Source organism: Saccoglossus kowalevskii, chromosome 19 (genome assembly GCF_978046115.1).
Source record: "Saccoglossus kowalevskii chromosome 19, keSacKowa6.1, whole genome shotgun sequence".
In the NCBI taxonomy this organism is placed as follows: Eukaryota; Metazoa; Hemichordata; class Enteropneusta; family Harrimaniidae; genus Saccoglossus; species Saccoglossus kowalevskii.
In genome coordinates this window covers 27040089-27065536 of record NC_140659.1, presented here as the reverse complement: position 1 = coordinate 27065536, position 25448 = coordinate 27040089, and the positions used below count along the sequence as shown (strand labels likewise).

Below are 25448 nucleotides of genomic sequence, written 5' to 3'. Positions count from 1 at the left end.
TTCTGAAAATACAATTAATATTAACTATTATTAAATTCTGTTATCGTTCAAGAACATTCTAAATGTAGGATGGAAGTGTGACTGTGGATAAGTTGAGAGAAACCAATAGTTTCATGGTAAAAAATAGTCTGTGAATTTAGCAGTGTTCCACGACATGCTGATGGAGTGGGACTGTGTGTTCGTTTGTACCCAGGGCCGCTTGCTTCTTTCAATGACGATTATCGAGACAATTACGTGAAAAAGGCATTGCTAACTTGTTTTGACAGAGAGCAGAGAAACAATGTTGGTTTATTCCAAAAAATAACGATGCCATAGCCAAGTAGGTAAAATTCGACATTACATTTTCAAAATTAAGTCACGATCATTGGCTGAGCTCGATCAAATGTTTCGAGTAAAAACGGACTACATACCGCGAAAGTCAGAGCTTACATTGCATAATTATTTTGTTGGGCCTCAGAAAAAAGAAATTTAGTTGTAGCCGTTAATATTTGGTTACTAATCGACTAACAATTTGAAAATCATATTCTTTCTTGTTTGTTTGTCACACTTTTTGTTTTGTTTTTAGCTTTATTACCTTCTACATGTGTAGAAACCAAAAAAGAAATGTCAAATTTTCTTTAACGTTGTGATAAAGCAATATTCTATTCTATTCTTCGGTACTGAAAATCATCGACCCTCGTCTGCTTTATCTCTTTTCCCAACTTGCAAAGAAAACTGATTCGCCGTGGACATGAGTATATCTCAGACTATTTTTTTTTGAACTGAGGTCTAATCGTACCTCTTTTTCAAAATATGCCGAAGTTTCTCGAGTGAATAACTTTGAAGACTGTCCCAGCAAAACAAAAGACTACTTGAGTCGACACCGGAGTTGGGATTGTACGACTACCCTTCATTGACAACTGCAACGCTTTGTTACATCATTATTTGGCTGGTTTAATTATTTGGGTTGTCAGCCCTCAAATTACTGAACATTATCCCCATGATTACTATCAATGTTTGTCCTGTCTCGGCTGATTGAATGACAGATGTCGGAACCGATGCCCGTTCTAAACCTAGTGTAGACATGGAGGTAGAAACCAAGGCGTTCGACATTCCAAACATTTTTTTTACCAGGACACGGTTCATAGACATTCCAATTAAAGTCTGTCCGTGGTTTATAGCTCCTGTCTATCTTGAAGTTACGTAATCGTTTTGCGGGACTTGGCTTTATTCTCGTATATTCTAAGATGGCGGCGTTGTCGTTAACTAAGGTTGCGAAAATCGTGAGAAATGGTTGAAAAATAAACTACAACGAAGACAAACTGACCAATATTTCTGTCGAGGGAACATTAGGTTTTAGTTTACTTTTGGAGGTATTTTGCTCGAGGAAAATCTACATGCTTTTGTTGTTTTCTGACCAGTTATATAAGTCGGCAGTTTTTTGCCATTTTTACCATTTTGCTTCACAGTAATGATGTGTATATAATTGACAGACGCATCATGAATTTTCAAGGTGAATGTTCCGGCGAAGGAATATCTGAACGGAACAACACCGTGCAAGCGGACGATGTGACAGACGCAGTAAAATACCTTTCGGGACCAAGTCATATCTAGGTCAAAGGGTCAGATTGCGTATTTGAACTTTTGACGGCTATTCAACGTCTATGAAAACCGGAAAGACAGCATTAAATCATGTAAACCTCGAAAAATCTTTTAGTAGTCTGAATTTTAAATGCGTGCGAGCGAGCGTTTGTGCGGTCGAGAATAAAGCAGAAATTATCCGGTCGAATTCAACAAGCGTTCGCAATATCGAGCGAAAAAAAGTGTTTGAAAAGCGGAAGTGGATGGGAAGTTGGGCGAAATGAGTGGTGCTATGAAATTTGTAACAAGAAGACAAAAATTGCAATTGCCATATAAACACCTTGGCTGTGAGAGTTAATATTTAATCGTACAGAACATCGATTGTTCAGTATAATAAACTTTAAGGATGGTTACATAATATCAATGTTTTGAATTGTTTAATCAAGCTTTTAATGTTTTTCACAGTTGGCTAATGGACGTAAACGGCGTGTCAACTCTTCAGGGGCCGTACGACCAATAAAATGTAATAAATTTTATATGCCGGAGGTCGCTTCAACCATAAACCTGGAGACTTGTAAAGATGGTGTGTGCAATCCGGAAAAACAACCCACTGACACTAATAATTTTCCTGAACATGATATATTGGAAAAGATGCTGCACTCTTCAATTACATGTCGACACCCACCTGGAAATACAGAGAATAATTTACACACTGTCCAAGTAGACTGTGGCCATAAATCTGATGAATGCTATGAAAAAAGTGGTGGTGATGATGATGATGATGATGATGATGATGATGATAGTGATAGAACTCCACAAACTGATGGATGTGAGCCAAGCCTTGGAACAAATAAAACATCAGAAAAGCCAATTTATAGAGGTCATAATATGTCGATTTCAGTTAGCATGCTGCTAATTCTTATGTACACAGTTAACCATTCTGTCAGCGGAACCCAACTCACAGACCTCTTGACATTGATTAGTTTACATTGTCTTGAGACACATCCTGGTTTAAAGAGCCTTTATAATTTCAAGAAGTATTTCTCATAAATTGACTCTCCTTTAGTTAAGCACTACTTTTGTTCACATTGTTTGTCACCTGTTAATATAAATCAAGCCATGTGTGGAAACAGCTTATGCCTCCGCGATCTGACAGCTGTGAAAGCAAAATCCTACTTTCTGGAAATTCCTATTGAAGCACAGCTGCATAATCTTTTTGGCCGACAGTCCTTTGTGAATTCACTGAAACACAGATTTACACGCTTAAAAAAAGGTGAAAACTGTATTGAAGATATTTATGATGGCCAGCTATATACCAACTTATCAGATAAGGATGGGCCACTATCTAGCAAATACCCATACAATATATCATTTATGTGGAATACTGATGGAGTGCCAGTGTTTAAAAGCTCTAAATATGCCATATGGCCGATGTATTTGGCAATTAATGAGCTCCCCCCAAAGGTCAGGAGACTCAAAGAAAATATGATTTTCTCTGGGTTGTGGTTTGGAGAACACAAGCCGTTTATGGAAAGTTTTTCTATCTCCTTTTACCGTAGTTTACAAAGTCTTGAGTCAACTGGTATTGATGTTCTGATAAATAAGAAAACAGTAAACATCAAAGCATTCCTTCTTTATGGAACTGCTGATTTGCCTGCCAAAAGTTTAATGCTGAACTGCATGCAATTTAATGGGCAATTTGGTTGTCCAAAATGCTTACAGCCAGATGAAACTCACAAAACTAGCAAAGGTGGACATGTTCACGTCTTTCCATATGATAAAGAGAACCCACTCAGAAACCCTCGATTGGCTAGTGAATCCCTCAAACATGCCATGGAAGCAAGTGCTGCAGGAACCCCTGTAAAAGGAATTAAAGGCCCTTCTTTTTTAATGGGATGTAGGCATTATGATTACGTTAGGAGTACAGCAATAGATTATATGCATTTAGCATTGATGGGTATATCAAAACGCTTGCACAATTTATGGTTTTCTTCTTTGTATTCTTCAGAAGAGTATTCCTTGACCAGTTCTCTTGATTTGGTTGATGATCGGCTCTTGAAAATTAAACCACCTTAATTTCTCGGATTCCAAGAGCGATCAGTTCTCATTTCAAGTACTGGAAAGCATCTGAGATGAGATCCTGGCTGTTTTTTTATTCAATCCCAATCTTGGCAGACTTGCTACCATCCCTGTATTTTTATCATTATGCAAGTTTTGTTGAAGGCATATTTATTCTTTGTAAAGACAGTATTACTGAGGATGATATCAGACAAAGTGAACTGTTGTTACGCTATTTTGTTCTGATGTTCGAACCATTATATGGGCTCCAGCATTTTACATTGAACCTACATTCTCTTCTCCATTTGCCAATGTGTGTTCGAGATCTGGGTCCTCTCTGGGCATATTCATGTTTTCCATTTGAAAACCGCAATGGCAACCTTTTGAAGTTATTCCATGGAACTCAGCATGTTGATTTGCAGATTGTTGGGTCTGTCAATATACTGCAAACAATTCCACAAATGATTGAATCTGTTTCAGGTACAAAGGAGAAATCCTTTCTTCAAGGAATGTGCAAAAATGTATCTTTTGTGAAGCCATGTGGTAATGTTCAGAATGATGAGTTTGTTCGTCCACTGGGCCGCGGCTATTCAAAGGACTTGCCTAATGAACTCATGTGTAAGGTTATAGACTGTCTTGGCTGGAGGCCAAAGAAAATTGGTGTACCATAGTCGTATATTCCTTCATGGTCAGGTAATTCATTCACGAGATTACACACGAGTGAAAGCTAGAAACTTTTATTGTGTTAAGTATTTTGACAACCAAAACAATATTGTTCGATTTGGATTAGTTGACTTTTTTGCTATCCCTCACTGTTGGTGTAAGAATGAACAAAACTGTGTTTTCACCGTCAAATCAATTTTGGCATGCATATGTCGTCTTGAGTCAGAGCAACGATCAAAAATCCTTGCATTTGCTGGGTTGGAAAATTTCCTCAACATTACACTGGGCCACATACACCCTTGCAAGTCTGAGAGTAGGAACATAGATCTGATTCAAATTAATAATATTTTAGGTCTGTGTGTAAATGTTTCAGTCAACAATGTTAGTTATGTATGTGAATTTGGAAATATGGTGGAGTGTGATTAGATTCACAGATAATTTGTTCAAAATTGGAATTATATCTTGCATATCACTTGTACAATCATTTTCAAAAATGTATTTAGTAACTATACATATACTGTCTACAGTTCTCGGGCCTGATAAAGAATCACTTTTCAAATGCTATAGGTGTTTTTAATGAAATGCCGAGAGACTGTTATAGCATGTAACACCCTCATGCGACATTACCTGGAAATTGCCCGGTGACGTTCCTGTTGAGACTTGTCACTCAAACTACTACTACTTCCTTGGTGACTCGTTTCTCTCATGATTGGTTGATCGGTGTATGGCATAGTTTGAGTGACAAGTCTCCGCAGGAATGTCATGCCATGAGGGCGTTTCATGCTATAAAAGTCTCTCGGGCCTTACAGCTCTTGCTTGAAAAACCTTCGGCATTTCTTTAAAACGCCCAAGGCGTTTGAAAATAAGTTACTCTTCATTAGACCCGAGAACTGTTGACAGTCTAAACTATACATTGCACATGTATTTATTTGGATTCTAAGGGACACAAAATTCTGTTGGTAGTATCAAAACCAAAATTCACAGGAAGGAATTTAGATAAATTGAATATTTGTCACAAAGTAAATATTATTTTTTGGGAAAGTTGAAACAACAATCAAATTGAACTCAATTTCCAAACAAAATATTTTTATATTATTAACCATGGTTTCAAATAAAGCATTTCAAAAGTGTATCACATTTGAACATGGCTTTCGGTACTATATAGTTATTTGTGTCTCTCAGAATTGTATAATATAATAGAAACAACCCCTCCTCCCCCCGAGACACCTAGGGGTGTATTTCATAAATGCAATTGCATTTAGTCCAGTGTTGCACACACATTTATAGCAAATCTGTAGTCAAGAATAATTACAGTTATTGTTGTAAAATAAAACCAGTTTTTGTTGCCGTAAATTTTAAAAGGTCTAAATAAAATTTATCATTAATGCAACACATATTTGTGATGATGATTATTTTACTCTTTAAATGGTTCAAAGGGTGCTTGTGCAAGTCGGAATTGCATAAATTCTTATTTTATTGGTATAGTACAAAAATAGCTGGCATCTTGTCCTATAGAATTCAGATTTTATTGGCACGTTCTCGCATAGTATGAAAATAGCTGGCACCTTCTTGCATAGTATGAAAATAGCTGGCACCTTCTCGCATAGAATTATGCTTTTATTGGCACCTTCTCGCATAGTATGAAAATAACTGACACCTTCTCGCATAGTATTAACACTATGCAAGAACTAAGCAGCTAGCCGCATAAAGCTGCTTAGTTTTTGTTGCATAGGATTTCTATGCGAGAACCTTCCCGGTTAGTTCCCGGAAGGTACCAGGAATGCATCGGGAAGGTTTTATCAAAGTTTCATTTTCATAAGGGTGAAATTCATGGTAGCTAAGTTGTTTAAACAATATATTAAAGTGCTTGAGAAATGTCCTTGCTCTGCTATGAGCATTCCGTGAAGGAAAACATTTTGTGATTGACAGTATTAGATTCGAATTAAACCAACATAAATCATTATGTGTGAGAGCTGAGGCTAGCATGCATGAATGACATTTCTTGGATATTCTAATTCTTAATTTTTGAAAAACCAAAAAAGCTATTTCTTTGCAAATAAAATGGCAATTAAAAATAGTCATTGCACAATTCGTGATTCGCAGATTCTTGATTCTTCAATTAGCCTTACACTATTTTCAACTTCAGCTATGGCGTGATCAGAGGATTACGTAACCAACACTTTCAAGAGTACATGCCGACCCAACTAAACTTGTTAATGGTTGTTTATGAACAGCGAGGACGCATCTCATAGAACAATAGCTGTGGAAATCATAATGTAAATGTTGCGGAAATCAAGCATGGCGATAATGATTTTGAGCGAGGCAGTGTCTGGCAAGCGTCTTAGAGCAGCAGCATTGCGCTGACACCAACACGACGTTTGAATCCTGGTGAGAGCACTGCAAACCTCTTAAATCACGAGGTAAACTTTCAATTTACACAATCAGTTCCTACAACAATAATAGAAAGGCAGTTTTTCTAGCGAAGCTCTCGCCAGATTAGCAAGAGTTTCTCACGAACACCAACCCCGAGACACAGACGATAATGAATACGATAGTGTATTGCTGTGTATTTAAAAGAATTGACCAGCAGACTACATAATATTAATAACAATCTAAAAATGGTGGCCATGTATAGAACAGCTTTATTTGCGCTGTTGTCAAATTAACTTGCATAGTAAAGTACATTACAATCCTCCCTACTAATTCTGTTGTCCAGTTGGTTAGGTTGGTTCAAATATTTAATAAATAATTCGAGAATAAAACGAACAATAAATTTGAACAATATTTCAAAATTCTTAAATGAATACTTTGATACTTTTGGTATTTGAAACTAAAAATTGGCATTCCAGCTCAGCAGTCAATCAGCAACGGCCTAACGCTTAGATGACAATTTCGGTTTCAAATACCCCGGCTTAGTGTTCTAGGTTCTTCGCATAATTAGGTGTTCGTATGCAAGGTATTTTTTCACACAAAAATGACGAATTAGACCGAATTTTGTTATCGGTTGGCTTAATATAACCCCAACGGACCGTATTTTTGTGAAAGATTGGTATTTTTGTCCTGATTTGTAGGAATCTGAAAAACGCGTTTCACAACTTGTCTCTTATTTAGTTTTATGCGCCATTCAAGATGGCGGCCCCCATACAGTAAATATCGTATTTATTTTATTATCACGTGTGCGCCAGCTGACTGTGGGTACGACATTAGATATTGCAAACGTTTTTCTGTACTGTTCCTTTTTCTCTCTTCAAGGACTTCAGTGCTTGTTTGAAAGATTTCACTGATCTTTCTGCGAATCCATTCGTTGATGAGTTGCATGGAGCAGATGTGTTTGATTCCATTGCATTTCATGAAATCTGTGAATTCATCTGAGACAAAATGTGAACCATTGTCGCTTACTAGTGTTTTAGGTATGCCAAATTGTGCAAAAATTGTGCGAAGTATCTCAATAGTTTTAGTAGCGGTAGTTGTTGAAGTAGGTACAACTTCAGGCCATTTCGAATGAGCGTCGGTAACTACCAAGTACATTTGACCTTGAAATGGATCTGCATAGTCAACATGGATACGTTGTCATGATGATGTAGGCCATTCCCAAGGATGTAATGGTGCAACTTTAGGCATTGGTTGATTCTGCTAGCAGCAAGGGCTTTGTTTTGTGATTTGTTCAATGTCCTTGTCGATACCTGGCCACCAAACGTAGCTTCGAGCGAGTGCTTTCATTTTTACAATACCTTGATGACCACTGTGCAGTTCTTCTAACACATAGTTGTGAAGTTTGTTTGGAATAATGAATCTCAGCCTCTATATCAGACATCCTTGATATATGGTTATTTCATCTTTGTGATGTTCAACTTTGTGATGATAACATAAACAAAGTTCTTTGTGTTGATACCGTAGTTCCATCCTTTCATGGTAGCATCATAAACTTTAGCGAGTATTGGATCTCTGCATGTTTCCTTGCGAACTTGAGTGCTAGTCAATGGTAAGGTATCAAATTGTGTCAAATGCTATATGTCAACTGCATTTTCCTGTTGTTTAACATTTAAGTCTAATGGTAGTCTTGACAAACCATCTGCATTGCAGTGTTGAGTAGTATTTTTGTACTGAATATCATAGGTATATCCAGTCAAAAATATGGTGTAGCGTTGTAAACGTGCTGCGGTTGTAACAGGAATACCTTTACCAGGGTTGAAAATCGATACCAGTGGTCGATGATCAGTTAATAATGTGAATTTGCGTCCATATAAATATGTGTTGAACTTTTTTCACACCCCACTGTATCGCAAGGGATTATTTCTCAATATGCGAATAATTCCGCTCTGCTTTTGATAGAGACCTGGATGCATAGGAAATGTGTCTTTCTCTGCCGTCTTCCATCACATGAGATAGCACTGCCCCCAATCCATGGGGTGATGCATCACATGCGATTTTAATTGGTAGGTCAGGGTCATAGTGAGCGAGAACTTTGTCAGAGGTTATTAACCTCTTTGCTTTTGTGAACGCGTTGTCACAATTTTCAGTCCACTGAAATTGATGGTTTTTCTCTAGTAACCGATTTAGTGGGTGCAGCACCGTTGCCTGATCAGGTAAGAATCAGTGGTGGTAGTTTATTAAGCCAAGAAATGCACGTACTTGAGTGACATTTTCAGGTTTTGGTACTTCTACCACTGCCTTGATTTTCTCTTGTGTCATATGGAGTCCATCTTTGTCAATGATGTGTGAACAGAACTCAATGCTATCTTGGAAGAATTTACATTTACTAAGATTAGCTCGTAGATTGTATTCTTGCAGTCGTTGCAATACAGCTTCAATATTAGCTAAATGTTCATCATCATCTTTGCCTGTAATGACCATGTCATCTATTATGCATTTTGTACGATCTGTTCCTTGTAGAATTTGTTCAATGGAATGCTGCCAAATTGCTGGTGCTCAGGCAATGCCAAATACTAGAAGATTGTATCCCTTTGATGTGTTAATTGCGAGAAATGTTTTTGATTCATCATCCAATTCCATCTGGTGGTATGCTTGACGTAAATCAATTCGAGTGAACTTTTGACCACCTGCAAGCTCAGAAAATATATCTTCAATTCTGGGCAATGGGTATTGGTCAACTTGTAACACAGAATTGACAGTCACTTTATAGTCACACAGGTACGTACTGTACCATTCGTTTTCGCAACTGGTACTAAAGGGGTTGCCCATTAACTATAATTGATTTTGGAGACGATTCCTTCCTCTTCCAGTTGGTCAAATTCAGCTTCAACTTTTGGTCGAATTGCATAAGGTACTTGCCGTGGCTTACTAAATTTTGGCTGGGCATTTTCATCAACTACTAGTTTTGCTTTGATCCCGTTCATGGTTCCTAGTTCATCTCAGAAAATGTCTGAGTATTTATCTAACAAGGGTTTTAATTTTGTGTCAATAGATGTAGTAGACTTACTTGGTTTGGTACTGGATGTACTTCTTACTGATTTGATATCTTGCCAGTTGAGTTGTATTTTGTACAGCTATTCTCGTCCAAATATTGGATTTCTTTCACTGTCATTATGAACATACAATTCTAGGCAATGTGTCTTACCCTTGTAGTCTACAGTTACATCTATTTTCCCTCTGATGTCTAACTTGTGACCAGTGAATGCCTTTAAAGTGATGGAACTTTTTCTCAACCTCATTCCTTTGAAATATTTCTCATAGTCATTATTAGAAATTAATGACACAGACGCACCAGTATCCAATTCCATTTGGATAGATTTACCTTCCACCAGTGGGGTAATCCATATTGGTTGACTGCATGGTTTGTCAATAACATTGACTTCATGTATAGTTCCCAGAATATCACTATCAACATTCTCATCTAAGACATGAACTTTTCCTTGGACCTGTCTCCTTTGGAATGACAGACTTTCTGTATGTGTCCCTTTTTCTTACAGTTGTGGCATTCTGCATCCTTACATTTACACTGCTATGGTGTATGCCCCTTTTCTTCCACATCTATAGCATGGTTTACTACTTGTGGTTGGGAGCTTCCATTTATGATTTACTTTGTTTATGGATGTTTCTACTCTTGCCTGTCCTTTCACTTCCAGTTGATCCTTGTCTGCAGTTTCCATAGCTACAGCGATCTCTATGGCAGTATTAAGGACTATTTTGTCTTCCCTCAGTAAGCGCTTTTGTATTGCATCCATTCGTAAACCACACACCAATCTGTCATGCAAGGAGTCTATTAAATAGTTGCCAAAATCACAGGACTTAGCTAGCCAGCAACATAGCTATTGACAGATTCACCTACGTGTTGGTCTCGTTTGAAGAAACGGAATCTCTCCGCTATTATCAAAGGCTTGGGAGACAGATGTTTTCCCAAAATATCCACAACTTGATCAAATGTTTTGTCAGTTGGTCTATCATGAGAGAGAAGATTTCTAAGAAGGGCATAGGTAATCTTAGAACCCATGAGGCTAAGTAAACCTGGCAATTTCTTGGGCTCTGGAATGTCATTAGCAGTGAAGTGAAGACTGCAAGTTACTGTTTTGGTTGCACAGTCACTTTCTTCTTTTGTCACAAAAAATATTTAAGAAATGCCTGAAATTCAGTTCCACTCAGCTCTTGTTCCACTCTGTATCTTCACTCAGTTTTTGGTAGAAAAATCTAGCATCCTCGTTGCCAAGATGTGCTGTGTATTTAAAAGAATTGACCAGCAGACTACATACTGTGAAATACTTTATTTTTCGCTTGAATTAATTTTCGCTGAAAAGGCTTTTTGGGCGTTTTGTATGGAATTTATTTTCACTGATTTTTGATGAGTTTAATGTGAAATATAGGAAAAAAAGTATATTCGCTGGATTTTATTTTCATGGAATCATCCTTCCAGTGAAAATAGCGAAATTCCAAGCGAAAATAAAGTCTTCTACAGTAATAACAATCCAAAAATGGCGGCCATGTACAGAACAGCTTTATTTGCATAATCTAAAAATAGCATAGTTACTAAGTAACGTAGAGGCGCTGTTGTCAAATTAACTTGCATGGTAAAGTACATTACATGTATAAATACCATAATAATACAGTTTCTTACCTTTGAAATTGACGAGACAGAATTTTGTACATATAAGCGCAAATAAAGATACAATTCCGTGATACAATATCCTCACACAAAAATGACTGATTTCCACCGAGACGAGAACTGTGCATGCATCATCAAAACTCGAATTAAACCCAGGTAATTTCGGGAAAAGTCGGATTTCCCAGCAATTTTGAAGGAAAAATTTTAAAAATCGAATAAAAACACAGTGAAACTTTGAAGAATCGAAAAAATAACTTGATGTGCCTAATAACACCACCAATTCCTGTCTCTGTACCAACTCTGAACTGAATTGGATTGGATCACACATGTGTGAGAAAAAGCTGGTAACGTGAATGTGCACACACAGAAGCACAGACACGACCCAAATTAATACCCCCCGCCTAGATCACAGATCCGGCAAGAGCTAATTATCTGGGAATATTTTTTATTGCCAATGGAAAATTAAAAAATAAATGAAAAGCGAGAAAAGAAGGAACAAATATGCCTATTCGCCTTAAAAAGTTGGACATGTACCAGACATACAATTAACATCATTGTTTAGCAAATTAATTTACCCAATCCTAGTTTTTGGGAGCTACATTTGGGGATCCCAAAATCACATACATTCAGATTTGGCGGATGTTCATCTGCGTTATTTAAGGTTCATACTTGGAGTGAAAAAGAACATCCCAATTATAGGTATTTGTGGAGAATTGGGATGGCAAAATTCTACAATAAGTTTGTATTATTATTCATTTAGTAAATATGATTGTCTACCGGTATTATGTTTGTATTTTGATTTTCATTGTCCTTGTGTATAACCAACTTAATTCCTTCTGTTAGAGTTGAAGCTAACATGTGCAACTTGCAGCTCGTGATTTGGTTGATAACGCCTCTTTCATCAAAGCAGATCATCGTTGCATGTTAGGCAGGTTTCGCACATTAGTAAAATACCTTGGGTTTAACGCACATTGAAAATTATATATTTAAATTTGATTAAATTTATTTCCTTGTATATAGCGAAGGCTCCATCTTTATGTACATAATTACATCCAATTTTTCACCTTCGTCTCGTACATTATGCAAGCTGTCAGTAAAAATAAATTAAATCATACAGAATTCATGTGTCGAACAAGTATTTGAACCTTCCCAACTAATAAACATTATTATCTGAGTTTGTATGCGTTTTACAACTATACAGATACACGCAGTAGTGTTGTATCTTCTTAGGTTTCTTACAAATTGATGTAGGTGACACTCATCATCATAAGCCCATATTTTAAAATATTTATGGCAATTAGCTAGCAGCCTGAACCGAATAACTTGAAAAAGGCCGAAGACGAGTGTCGCAAGTATATACATGTAGTAGGTTCAAATTCAGCAATACATGATGGGATGTAGTGAAGACAAACTTTCTGATATGATTTTTGACTAACTTAAAATTGAAAAGGCTTTCAAATACGTTTTGCCACAAAAACAACTTTACTAACTGTTTATATGTTATTTGAAAACGTTACGGTAGTATATAATATATTAGTGTAATAATATTTCAGTCACACTGATGTATGTTATGTTGCCGTTGTATGAACTGATTTCCTCTATTTTAATTAGTTATCACAGTTGCCCACAAAACTACACTATGGCAAGTTTTATACAAGTCTCATTTCATGCCTTCTCTGCTATAAAGCATATTCACAAATTCCCAACTGAGTGAAGTCCATTCTGGATTGTATAAAATAATTCAAGACAGATGTAATCATGATATTCTCTTCCTATGAATGGCGCCCTCTGGTGACGGAGCATGTGCAGTAGTCCATTATTGGTGATAATGTTTTCGAGAAATATTACTATATTTCATTTCAACATCACAGAAGGGTCCCTGGTCACTAGACGGCACGTTTTATATTACCCACAACATTGGTGTAATAACAATCACCCTCAAGAATGCATTACACTACACTATCCAAAGTTCAAAGTTTCTTTTCATTCCTTCTGAGCTGTAACGCATATTCGCGAAGTTCCGATTTAGTGAAGTTCATCCTGGCCTGTATGAAATAATTTAAGGCCATTGCTTCATATCTTCCTTGGTCATATATATGTTGATACATATCAATATATCTGTTTGTATAACCATCATTGAAATAACGAGGTCTGGGGCAATCATAGTGGTCTGCCTTACTAATGGAGATTTGCTTTTCAACCCCTTTTAAGGAGGCCTCATTGTTCCTATGAACTTGATTACAAACAAAACATTCAAAGGCATCAATGAAGTTCATCTTTGTATAGTCGTTTACACCCCAATTTCGTTTTTTCATCACTGATAATAAGTTTGAGTTGGTAATACCAGTTTTTTTATATTCTAAATACTTATCATATTCTGAATCATTTTCGTTAAGGTAATCGATGTACTTTGCAAGTTCGCGTGGACTTGAATAGTCATCCGCAACTAAAGCAGATGTCTTACTCGGCAGCCAGTCTTTGATATTTGGAGACCCTCTGTATATTGGCACTGTTCCAATCTTGAAACTTCTCCACAATTTTTCAGTAATATAATCATTGCAAATAGCATTTTCAAAAGAAATATGAAATTTATATTTAGCAAGGATTGCATAAAATTGTTGATTGTCCATCGTCAAGGGGTCAACAAGTTCTTCTGGGAGATTTTTATTATGAAGACATTTCCCATATGAATCTATCTTGATGTACTTCATCAATTCCTTAACGTAACTATCTCGATCAGATGGTGGATCACAATCAGACTGTACATAGACAACAGGTGCCAATCCATTCTTACTTTTCTCACTTGTTTTGACCATATACTCAGTACTTGTGAGGTCAGATAAATCTCTAAGATATTGTGTTGTGATCGGAAAATCTGATTCTCTTTTAAAAGTTGAAGTATGATTAAAAAGACTCAGACATTCCGGCTGTGTCAATTTATAATTATTCTTAGGTGATTCTTCATGTAGAAGAGCCCATTCATGGTGTGGTTGCCGTGGTAATGGTAGATCATTTGATTTAAAGTCGGTACCATAGAACATAAACACTTTTGTTTTTGGATGCTCAGAATAATGTCGATCAACTGTGAAGAAACATTTATCCAGACCACATGTTTTAACCCTTCCTCTTTCTCCAGTAAATCCTGTCCACCATAATAAAATAGGAAACTGTACATTGACTTTGGATGCATCTATACCTAAATTATCATGTTTATCGAAGTTCTCTGCAAAGAAAAAAAAATTAATGTGTATGATGTCAAAAATGATGGAATTTAAGTTCAAAGGAGAAGACTTAAATAAGGTAACAGTTCCCTGATAAAATTGAATGAATCAAACGAGCTCACAGTAAAATAAATCCAAGCTTCAATTAACCACTTGCAGACCAGCCTTGAACATGTTGCATACATTAATTGAAAATAAATTTGTTAAACTACTGAATAAAAACAATACCATACCACCAAAACAAAACATACAACAGAAACAACTGGTAAATGAGATTTATTTTGTAGACAAGTTTCTATTTCCCCTAGCATTTCTATGGCTGAAATGTTACTTTACACACTTGCAACACAAAAGAGGAGGAATTTTAAAACCAGTTTTCCATCATGAGCATCTTTTTACAAATTGAACATGTATACTTTATGTTGTCTCCATGACAACAAAGATTATTTTAAGTTCACTATCATCAACTTTTACAGCAATATATTCCACTCATCCCTTAATACATTACAAAAATTCTAAAACTGTCCAAGCAATTGCCAAGTTTATCAGTGACTGTTTTACTAAAAGAGAGAACTTCATGAAATGCAATTTACCAGCTGCCTCAAAATAACACCAAAAAAATTTATATAACAATTTCCCAGTATTACTATTTATTTTACTATTTTTTTTTTTCATTATTCCTTATGTATTTTATTGTTCCTTATATCCTTATTGTATTCTAATCTAGATCCCAGAAGGGATACGATATCAATAAAGGTTGTCATTATTTCATTTTGGCATAGGTATGAAAAGTTGCACTGCTAAACAAGAGTGTTTTGTTTCTGTAAGACATTCTCCAACATAAGCCAGACTAGACTGTCGACAGTTCTCGGGCCTAATAAAGAGTCACTTATTTTCAAACGCCGTGTTAACGAAATGCCGAAGGCATCTTAAGCGAGGGCAGTAAGGCCCGAGAAACTGTTATAGCATGTAAACGCCCTCATGTGACATTACGTGGAAATTGCCTGGTGACGTTCCTGTTAAGACTTGTCACTCAAACTACTACTACTTCCTGTTTATTGGTGACTCGTTTCGCTCATGATTGGTTGATCGGTATATGACGTAGTTTGACTGACAAGTCTCAGCAGGAACGTCACCGGGCAATTTCCACGTAATGCCGCACGAGGGCATTTACATGCTATAACAGTCTCTCGGGCCTTAGAGCCCTCGCTTGAAAAATGCCTTCGACATTTCGTTAAAACGCCTATGGCGTTTGAAAATAAGTGACTCTTTATTAGGGCCGAGAACTGTCAACAGTCTAAAGCCAGACAAAGGGTTGTGGATAATTAAACATCAACCATCAACTCCCTCCCACCCAATAACACAAGTCAATATCAACAATATAGTCCCCGTCAAAAAATTTGTCTGAATCCATTTAAATGTTAAATTCTGTATATATCTTTTCCATGAGCAGCTTGGTAACCATGTCAATATTATCAATTATTTGATGATGCATAAATAAAGGCAATATAGTCTTGAGTTATTTTATACACCAACACTATTCGCTACTTCAAGTAACCTAACTAAAAATACTCTATCAGTACTTGTTGCCATTCATTCCCCCATGGTATTCATTAACTGTATGCTATCAGTTTTATTTATGCAAAGGTCATTCATTTTTTTTTTAAATTGTCCCGTTTTAATCACTCTTATGTTCAAAGCAATAGTTTGATGTTTGTTGGTTTATCTCTTTTAACGTTTGACAAAATTGTTAGGAAGAAGTGTTTTAGTTTTCTTTCACGTTTGCACTTGTCTGACAACCCACTTGTTACAACTGTATTATCCATTTCTTTTTTGTTTGATAGTGTTTCATGGAAACTGTGGTGCAAGAGAATTGTTTGATGTGTACATCTTTTTTAACTTCTATGTATTATTCTTTTTAATCTGAAATAAACCTCAATAATAATAATAATAATAATAATAATTATTAATGGCTAAAACTTGAGTGAAAACTGACTACTGAAATTGCTACTTGGAAATGAATTGACTAAGATAGCAAAATATGAGAATTGGTAAAATAAAAAGTGGAAAACGATTCACAATGTAACTGCCCGGTAAATATAAAGATGTGTGAATAGAAGCAATATAATACACTTATGATACACATACAATATGACCATTTCTTTTAAAATTATTTCATTCCAGTTGCCAATTACTCACATGTTGAATATAGTATCAATCTAAACAATACAAAACCAACCTCAACATTGATTAAAATATTTACTGACGATAAATCTACAAAATCTTTGGTTGTCCATCAATGAAAAAGAGTAGCAAGAAGGAATCAGGAAATGTATCGTATCAGATCACAAACAAATTGATGTACATCTCCACAACTAGTGATGTCAATACAGAGTTTTAAGGGAATCTGCCCAGCATAAATCGGAGTATCATTTAGTGACATGTTTTTAATAACATTTTGACAGTCGGTCATAGGTCAATGGAAACTAACAAATTTATGAGCTGATTTTTATCAAATTTAGTACTTTTAGTAGTTTCAGACATGAATAGTTTTGGGACCATGTCCATGTATATTAAGTAGCTATTTTGCATATCAATTATCTCATTTCAACCTGTGGTTGCAGAATACTAAAAACTTTAAAGCAGATCTTATTTCAGCCTATTTAAGCAAAATCTCAAAAACTACAGAACATATTTTGAGCAAATTTCCCGTATATTGGTGCTAAACATTTGCTAGCTGATGATCTTGACCTCTAATGCTATAATTTCATTTTTATTTCCTAGATATGTTTTCACAAAAACAACAATTATAGAAATTCCATGTGTTCATGCTTTTAATCAGCCTCAGCCCCGAAAACATAGGCCAACATAGTCTACAATATACAACACTTACGTCTAATTAATTGGCCACCATAATCTACATCTTCAATCCAAAATTCATACTCCATGCCATTCAAGTGTCCACCAGGTTGAAGGTCATCAGATGTAATTAATCCTATAATCTACAACACATACACAAACATGTAAGTGAACACCAGGTCCTCATCAGTGGTTAATACAGTTTCAAATTTACTGAAATCGTATTGCAATATAAAAATGTACCGTATTACCTGCAACCTGAGTGTTTAATACAGTTTGAAATTTACTGAATTTATTAATTTATAATTACCAGTTGTATAATTAATGTATGATTACCAGTTGTATAATTAATGTATAATTACCAGTTGTATAATTAATGTATAATTACCAGTTGTATAATTAATGTATAATTACCAGTTGTATAATTAATTTATAATTACCAGTTGTATAATTAATGTATGATTACCAGTTGTATAATTAATGTATGATTACCAGTTGTATAATTAATGTATGATTACCAGTTGTATAATTAATGTATAATTACCAGTTGTATAAATAATGTATAATTACCGGTTGTATAATTAATGTATAATTACCGGTTGTATAATTAATGTATAATTACCGGTTGTATAATTAATGTATAATTACCGGTTGTATAATTAATGTATAATTACCGGTTGTATAATTAATGTATAATTACCGGTTGTATAATTAATGTATAATTACTGGTTGTATAATTAATGTATAATTACCAGTTGTATAATTAATGTATAATTACCAGTTGTATAATTAATGTATAGTTACCAGTTGTATAATTAAAGTATAATTACCAGTTGTATAATTAATATATAATTACCAGTTGTATAATTAATGTATAATTACCAGTTGTATAATTAATGTATAATTACCAGTTGTATAATTAATGTATAATTACCAGTTGTATAATTAATGTATAATTACCAGTTGTATAATTAATTTATAATTACCAGTTGTATAATTAATGTATAATTACCAGTTGTATAATTAATGTATAATTACCAGTTGTATAATTAATGTATAATTACCAGTTGTATAATTAATGTATGATTACCAGTTGTATAATTAATGTATGATTACCAGTTGTATAATTAATGTATGATTACCAGTTGTATAATTAATGTATAATTACCAGTTGTATAATTAATTTATAATTACCAGTTGTATAATTAATGTATGATTACCAGTTGTATAATTAATGTATGATTACCAGTTGTATAATTAATGTATGATTACCAGTTGTATAATTAATGTATGATTACCAGTTGTATAATTAATGTATAATTACCAGTTGTATAATTAATGTATAATTACCAGTTGTATAATTAATGTATAATTACCGGTTGTATAATTAATGTATAATTACCGGTTGTATAATTAATGTATAATTACCGGTTGTATAATTAATGTATAATTACCGGTTGTATAATTAATGTATAGTTACCAGTTGTATAATTAATGTATAGTTACCAGTTGTATAATTAATGTATAATTACCAGTTGTATAATTAATATATAATTACCAGTTGTATAATTAATGTATAATTACCGGTTGTATAATTAATGTATAATTACCGGTTGTATAATTAATGTATAATTACCGGTTGTATAATTAATGTATAATTACCGGTTGTATAATTAATGTATATAATTAATGTATAATTACCAGTTGTATAATTAATGTATAATTACCAGTTGTATAATTAATGTATAATTACCAGTTGTATAATTAATGTATAATTACCAGGGTCTGAGTGGTTAATAAAGTTTGAAATTTACTGAAATGTATTGCAATATATTAATGTATAATTACCAGTTGTATAATTAATTTATAATTACCAGTTGTATAATTAATTTATAATTACCAGTTGTATAATTAATGTATAATTACCAGTTGTATAATTAATGTATAATTACCAGTTGTATAATTAATGTATAATTACCAGGGTCTGAGTGGTTAATAAAGTTTGAAATTTACTGAAATGTATTGCAATATATTAATGTATGATTACCAGGGTCTGAGTGGTTAATAAAGTTTGAAATTTACTGAAATGTATTGCAATATATTAATGTATGATTACCAGGGTCTGAGTGGTTAATAAAGTTTGAAATTTACTGAAATGTATTGCAATATATTAATGTATGATTACCAGGGTCTGAGTGGTTAATAAAGTTTGAAATTTACTGAAATGTATTGCAATATATTAATGTATGATTACCAGGGTCTGAGTGGTTAATAAAGTTTGAAATTTACTGAAATGTATTGCAATATATTAATGTATGATTACCAGGGTTTGAGTGATTAATACAGTTTGAAATTTACTGAAATGTATTGCAATATATTAATGAATAATTACCAGGGTCTGAGTGATTAATACAGTTTGAAATTTACTGAAATGTATTGCAATATATTAATGTATGATTACCAGGGTCTGAGTGGTTAATAAAGTTTGAAATTTACAGAAATGTATTGCAATATATTAATGTATGATTACCAGGGTCTGAGTAATTAATAAAGTTTGAAATTTACTGAAATGTATTGCAATATATTAATGTATAATTACCAGGGTCTGAGTGGTTAATAAAGTTTCAAATTTACTGAAATGTATTGCAATATATTAATGTATGATTACCAGGGTCTGAGTGGTTAATAAAGTTTGAAATTTACTGAAATGTATTGCAATATATTAATGTATAATTACCAGGGTCTGAGTGGTTAATAAAGTTTGAAATTTACTGAAATGTATTGCAATATATTAATGAACAATTACCAGGGTCTGAGTGATTAATACAGTTTGAAATTTACTGAAATGTATTGCAATATATTAATGTATGATTACCAGGGTCTGAGTGGTTAATAAAGTTTGAAATTTACTGAAATGTATTGCAATATATTAATGTGTGATTAGCAGGGTCTGAGTGGTTAATAAAGTTTGAAATTTACAGAAATGTATTGCAATATATTAATGAATAATTACCAGGGTCTGAGTGATTAATACAGTTTGAAATTTACTGAAATGTATTGCAATATATTAATGTATGATTACCAGGGTCTGAGTGGTTAATAATGTTTGAAATTTACTGAAATGTATTGCAATATATTAATGTATGATTACCAGGGTCTGAGTGGTTAATAAAGTTTGAAATTTACAGAAATGTATTGCAATATATTAATGTATAATTACCAGGGTCTGAGTGGTTAATAAAGTTTGAAATTTACTGAAATGCATTGCAATATATTAATGAATAATTACTAGGGTCTGAGTGGTTAATAAAGTTTGAAATTTACTGAAATGTATTGCAATATATTAATGAATAATTACCAGGGTCTGAGTTTGTACATTTAGTCAATGATAGTGGCAATTACGTATTCTGGCACTTGTTCATACTGTAATTAGGCCCGGCCTGACTTGGGGATTAACATTAGGGCTGGCTTTGGCATTCCTTCCCAGGCATGGGTTATTTAAAGGCCCAGGTATACTATAAATACGCTCCTAAACAATAGGGATTATTTCCTTGCTTGTCACAATGTAGTAAACAGCTCCAGCCAAGCTCCGGTAAAAACGCGTTTTCTCAAACTTACAGGTCGATTATGTCGTGCCAAAGTGGATGTATGTGACTATGAATATCACAGCAGTGACTGTGTGTAGTATTTATGTCAATAAATAGTGTACGAGTTGAGATTTTGGCGGATAAAAGTCAAAAACATGAACCAGGGAAAGGGACGCGCTACTAATCTTGAATAATTAACTACTGCCAATCAAAGTCACGTGATGTTGGACCTCTGAAACGGGATGCGTCATAGGCTATGCAAGTGATTAACAACACTCATTAGCATAGCCACACCTCCATTTCACACTTGCCCAGGGCAAGTGAATTGGGCCTTTAAGCTAGCCTATTTTAAATATTAAGGTTTGTGTTTACACACAAAATTAAGACAAGTCTAAAATTTGGGTTAGCCAGACAGCGTTATACTTGAAATGAAAGGTCATGTATTGACTTATGCATATATTTCTTCTGTCGCATCTATATGCACAATAATACAATATTTGTTGTATTATAATAGCACCTCTAACTGAAGTTCACATACTGTAAACGCATAAATTATTCAGTGGTTTTTAATTTCGCCATTTAGTACAATTCACTAAATTAATTAAGTTCACATGTAAAATAACAATATTATTTTCTTGCAAAGTTTGTGAAATTAAAACCCAGTTAAATTGCTCAAAACATCAAAATAGTGCAATTAAATGCCAGTGAAAATAAATGGTTTTATAGTAAACAGATACTGAATCACTGAAATGACCTATTTTGCCCTCTGACATTTACACAAGCGCATGCACAACTAACAGAGCAAATATGGGACTGTAAAATACTTTCTATTGTATTCTATGTGCCTCTAAACTGAATACTGTTGCAACCTTATATATCAAAGTGAAATGAAAAATTTTGAATGATGTTGAATAAATTAAATTCACTCCAAGAATGAGTCAATTTTTACAAGTGATTAGGCTATACTTGTCAAGTGCATGTGTATAGAGTGATACACAAGCCTATGAGCACACACTCACATATGGAAGGTATACATGATGTGCCACCTGGCATGTGTTCATTGTCTGAGTAAATTCCCAATATATGGTCAAAAATTTTTTTGGAAATGAAGCTATTTACCAAAAATAAAAATATAAAAATATTTCCACTTTAGGCTTGCATACAGTTTCTTGTTTATGTTTTGGTGTTGTTTTTCAATAGAATGAAATATTATTTGAGTGTATAAATGGTGAAAGGTAGATTTCTGCTTAACAAACAAGAGACTTGTGTCCCTTGTAAGGGTTCTCTTGTTATTAATATTAATGAGCATTTCAGTGATGTCAGAAAATGGCATAATTTACATATCACATGATTTGACAAAGCATGAATGACATTAAAGGTGATTGCTAGCACGCCAACAAACTGAGCATCACAACTGTTGTATTGCTGGGGAATCAGGAATACATTTGCATTGTATGTGGTTCAAATATAGAAAAAGAGAAGGCAGAAAAGTGCAATTTGGAAAATTAGGGACTTTCGACTACAAGTGCATGCATCAACGGCCACTCGTTTGTATTCTCAAAGGGATGTAAAGCTCTGTATCTTTAGTGCACCTTCAACAGCCTGAGTGTCTTGCAATGTCATCATAAAAAAAATATCAATATTTCGAAAATAAAAGTGTGCAAAATTTGATGCGGTTTCTAATGAACTATCAAGAAGATTATGAAAATTTAACTCTAACTTTATCTAATCTGTCAATCATCGCATCACATACTGAACCTGAACTCCACACCAGTGACCATCATCACTGGTGTCGCAAGAGTGCATCTACAAGGAATACTTGTTTGTTTTGCTGTAACCTGGCTTTTGCGGTAACTTGGCTTTCGCCTATTATAGACTCACATAGTATTTTATTTTATTGAAAAAGCACTAAAAAACGAAAAAGAGAATGTATACAACTTGAAGTCTATTTCAAATCCCCCATTTAATTGGTAATTTTCAGACCAAAAAGTTGATGTTACGAGTTTGATTGAAATTTTTGTTTTGAGTGCTCATCATTCCCAGCATATAAATATTCATGGTCTGTTAGTATTTCACTATTTCATCAGTCAAAACACAATTGAAATTCCAGTTACACACGAAGGTTCAAAAGTTTGTTTATATTTACATGTACATCCAAAATTAGTTTCAATAGTTTGTATTATAATTGTATATCCCATTTGAAAAACTTTATATTTGGATAGGTAAATTAATCTCATGATCTGTTGGTGTCAAATATATTTTTATCTTGAAGGTACAAATGTGTTCCTATTTCAGTGAAGGCCGAATAGATACGCAACAAGCGAAAAATTATAAAGTATGTACATCTTAAAATAATTGAACAATAATACAATAGTTTGTATTATAATTGTATATCCCATTTAAAAAACTTTATATTTGGATAGGTAAATTAATCTCATGATCTGTTGGTGTCAAATATATTTTTATCTTGAAGGTACAAATGTGTTCCTATTTCAGTGAAGGCCGAATAGATACGCAACAAGCGAAAAATTATACAGTATGTACATCTTAAAATAATTGAACAATAATACAATAGTTTGTATTATAATTGTATATCCCATTTAAAAAACGTTATATTTGGATAGGTAAATTAATCTCATGATCTGTTGGTGTCAAATATATTTTTATCTTGAAGGTACAAATGTGTTCCTATTTCAGTGAAGGCCGAATAGATACGCAACAAGCGAAAAATTATACAGTATGTTTATCTTAAAATAATTGAACAATAATACAATAGTTTGTATTATAATTGTATATCCCATTTAAAAAACATTATATTTGGATAGGTAAATTAATCTCATGATCTGTTGGTGTCAAATATATTTTTATCTTGAAGGTACAAATGTGTTCCTATTTCAGTGAAGGCCGAATAGATACGCAACAAGCGAAAAATTATACAGTATGTTTATCTTAAAATAATTGAACAATAATACAATAGTTTGTATTATAATTGTATATCCCATTTAAAAAACTTTATATGTGGATAGGTAAATTAATCTCATGATCTGTTGGTGTCAAATATATTTTTATCTTGAAGGTACAAATGTGTTCCTATTTCAGTGAAGGCCGAATAGATACGCAACAAGCGAAAAATTATACAGTATGTTTATCTTAAAATAATTGAACAATAATACAATAGTTTGTATTATAATTGTATATCTCATTTAAAAAACATTATATTTGGATAGGTAAATTAATCTCATGATCTGTTGGTGTCAAATATATTTTTATCTTGAAGGTACAAATGTGTTCCTATTTCAGTGAAGGCCGAATAGATACACAACAAGTGAAAAATTATAAAGTATGTATATCTTAAAATAATTGAACAATAATACAATAGTTTGTATTATAATTGTATATCCCATTTAAAAACGTTATATTTGGATAGGTAAATTAATCTCATGATCTGTTGGTGTCAAATATATGTTTATCTTGAAGGTACAAATGTGTTCCTATTTCAGTGAAGGCCGAATAGATACGCAACAAGTGAAAAATTATACAGTATGTACATCTTAAAATAATTGAACAATAATACAATAGTTTGTATTCTAATTGTATATCCCATTTAAAAAACTTTATATGTGGATAGGTAAATTAATCTCATAATCTGTTGGTGTCAAATATATGTTTATCTTGAAGGTACAAATGTGTTCCTATTTCAGTGAAGGCCGAATAGATACGCAACAAGCGAAAAATTATACAGTATGTATATCTTAAAATAATTGAACGGAGCGCAAGAATATTACCCCCTCCGCCGAATATCAAGTAAACTCTAAATGTAACTAACATCTTTGTTATAAAACAAAATGAAATGCATTACCTGCAAGAGCAATAACAGTGATAAACACACGAAAAATATTATGTATACCCGTTGTTTCCGGGTATACATGTATGCACCGAAGGCCATCTTGCATGTTTCTTCAAACTGCTCAGGACACTCATCAACCGTGTACTACCCCATCAACGACGAACGTGAAGTTGGCCTCAAATTCAGCCTGAAATTCAGCCTCATACATGTACGAGTCGTCAAAACCTCCCTTCAGAATCAGAACCCAAATATGTATTTATTCTTTTTTTTATATATTTGTTTAAATTAAATTATTATTCAGAGGTTTTGGTAATCGCAAAAATTCGAATAAAATAAGACACAAAAATAATAAAAACAATGAGCGTGAGGCTGAATCTGAGGCGAGCTTCACGCTCGTCCAAAACAGACCACCTAACCCGTTGGGAAGTTTTAATTTTGTTTTCAGTTTCACATATGAACAACATAAATAACAAAAAGTTTTATTTCTGAATATAATAATAATTTTAGTAATTAAAATCTGTTTTATTATTTGATAATATATATTTAAGATGTTGGTGGAAAAATAAAAAAAATCTTTTTATTATCATTACGCTAGG

The 25448-nt window shown here is 33.7% G+C and overlaps 1 protein-coding gene and 1 pseudogene across 1 annotated transcript; one reads left to right on the top strand and one right to left on the bottom strand.

Moving 5' to 3' along the window:
• Positions 1–1226: 1226 nt before the first annotated feature.
• Positions 1227–3636, top strand: LOC146731446 (uncharacterized; annotated as a pseudogene).
• Positions 3637–13201: 9565 nt separating this feature from the next.
• LOC100369391 (GDP-fucose protein O-fucosyltransferase 3-like) lies at positions 13202–25245 on the bottom strand. The gene is made up of 3 exons (XM_085493648.1): positions 24865–25245; positions 17453–17561; positions 13202–14561 (listed from the first exon to the last, which is right to left on the bottom strand). The coding sequence occupies exons 1-3, from the start codon at positions 24949–24951 to the stop codon at positions 13309–13311; spliced, it is 1449 nt and encodes a 482-aa protein (XP_085349774.1). The 5' UTR covers positions 24952–25245; the 3' UTR covers positions 13202–13308.
• Between the last annotated feature and the right edge of the window lie 203 nt (positions 25246–25448).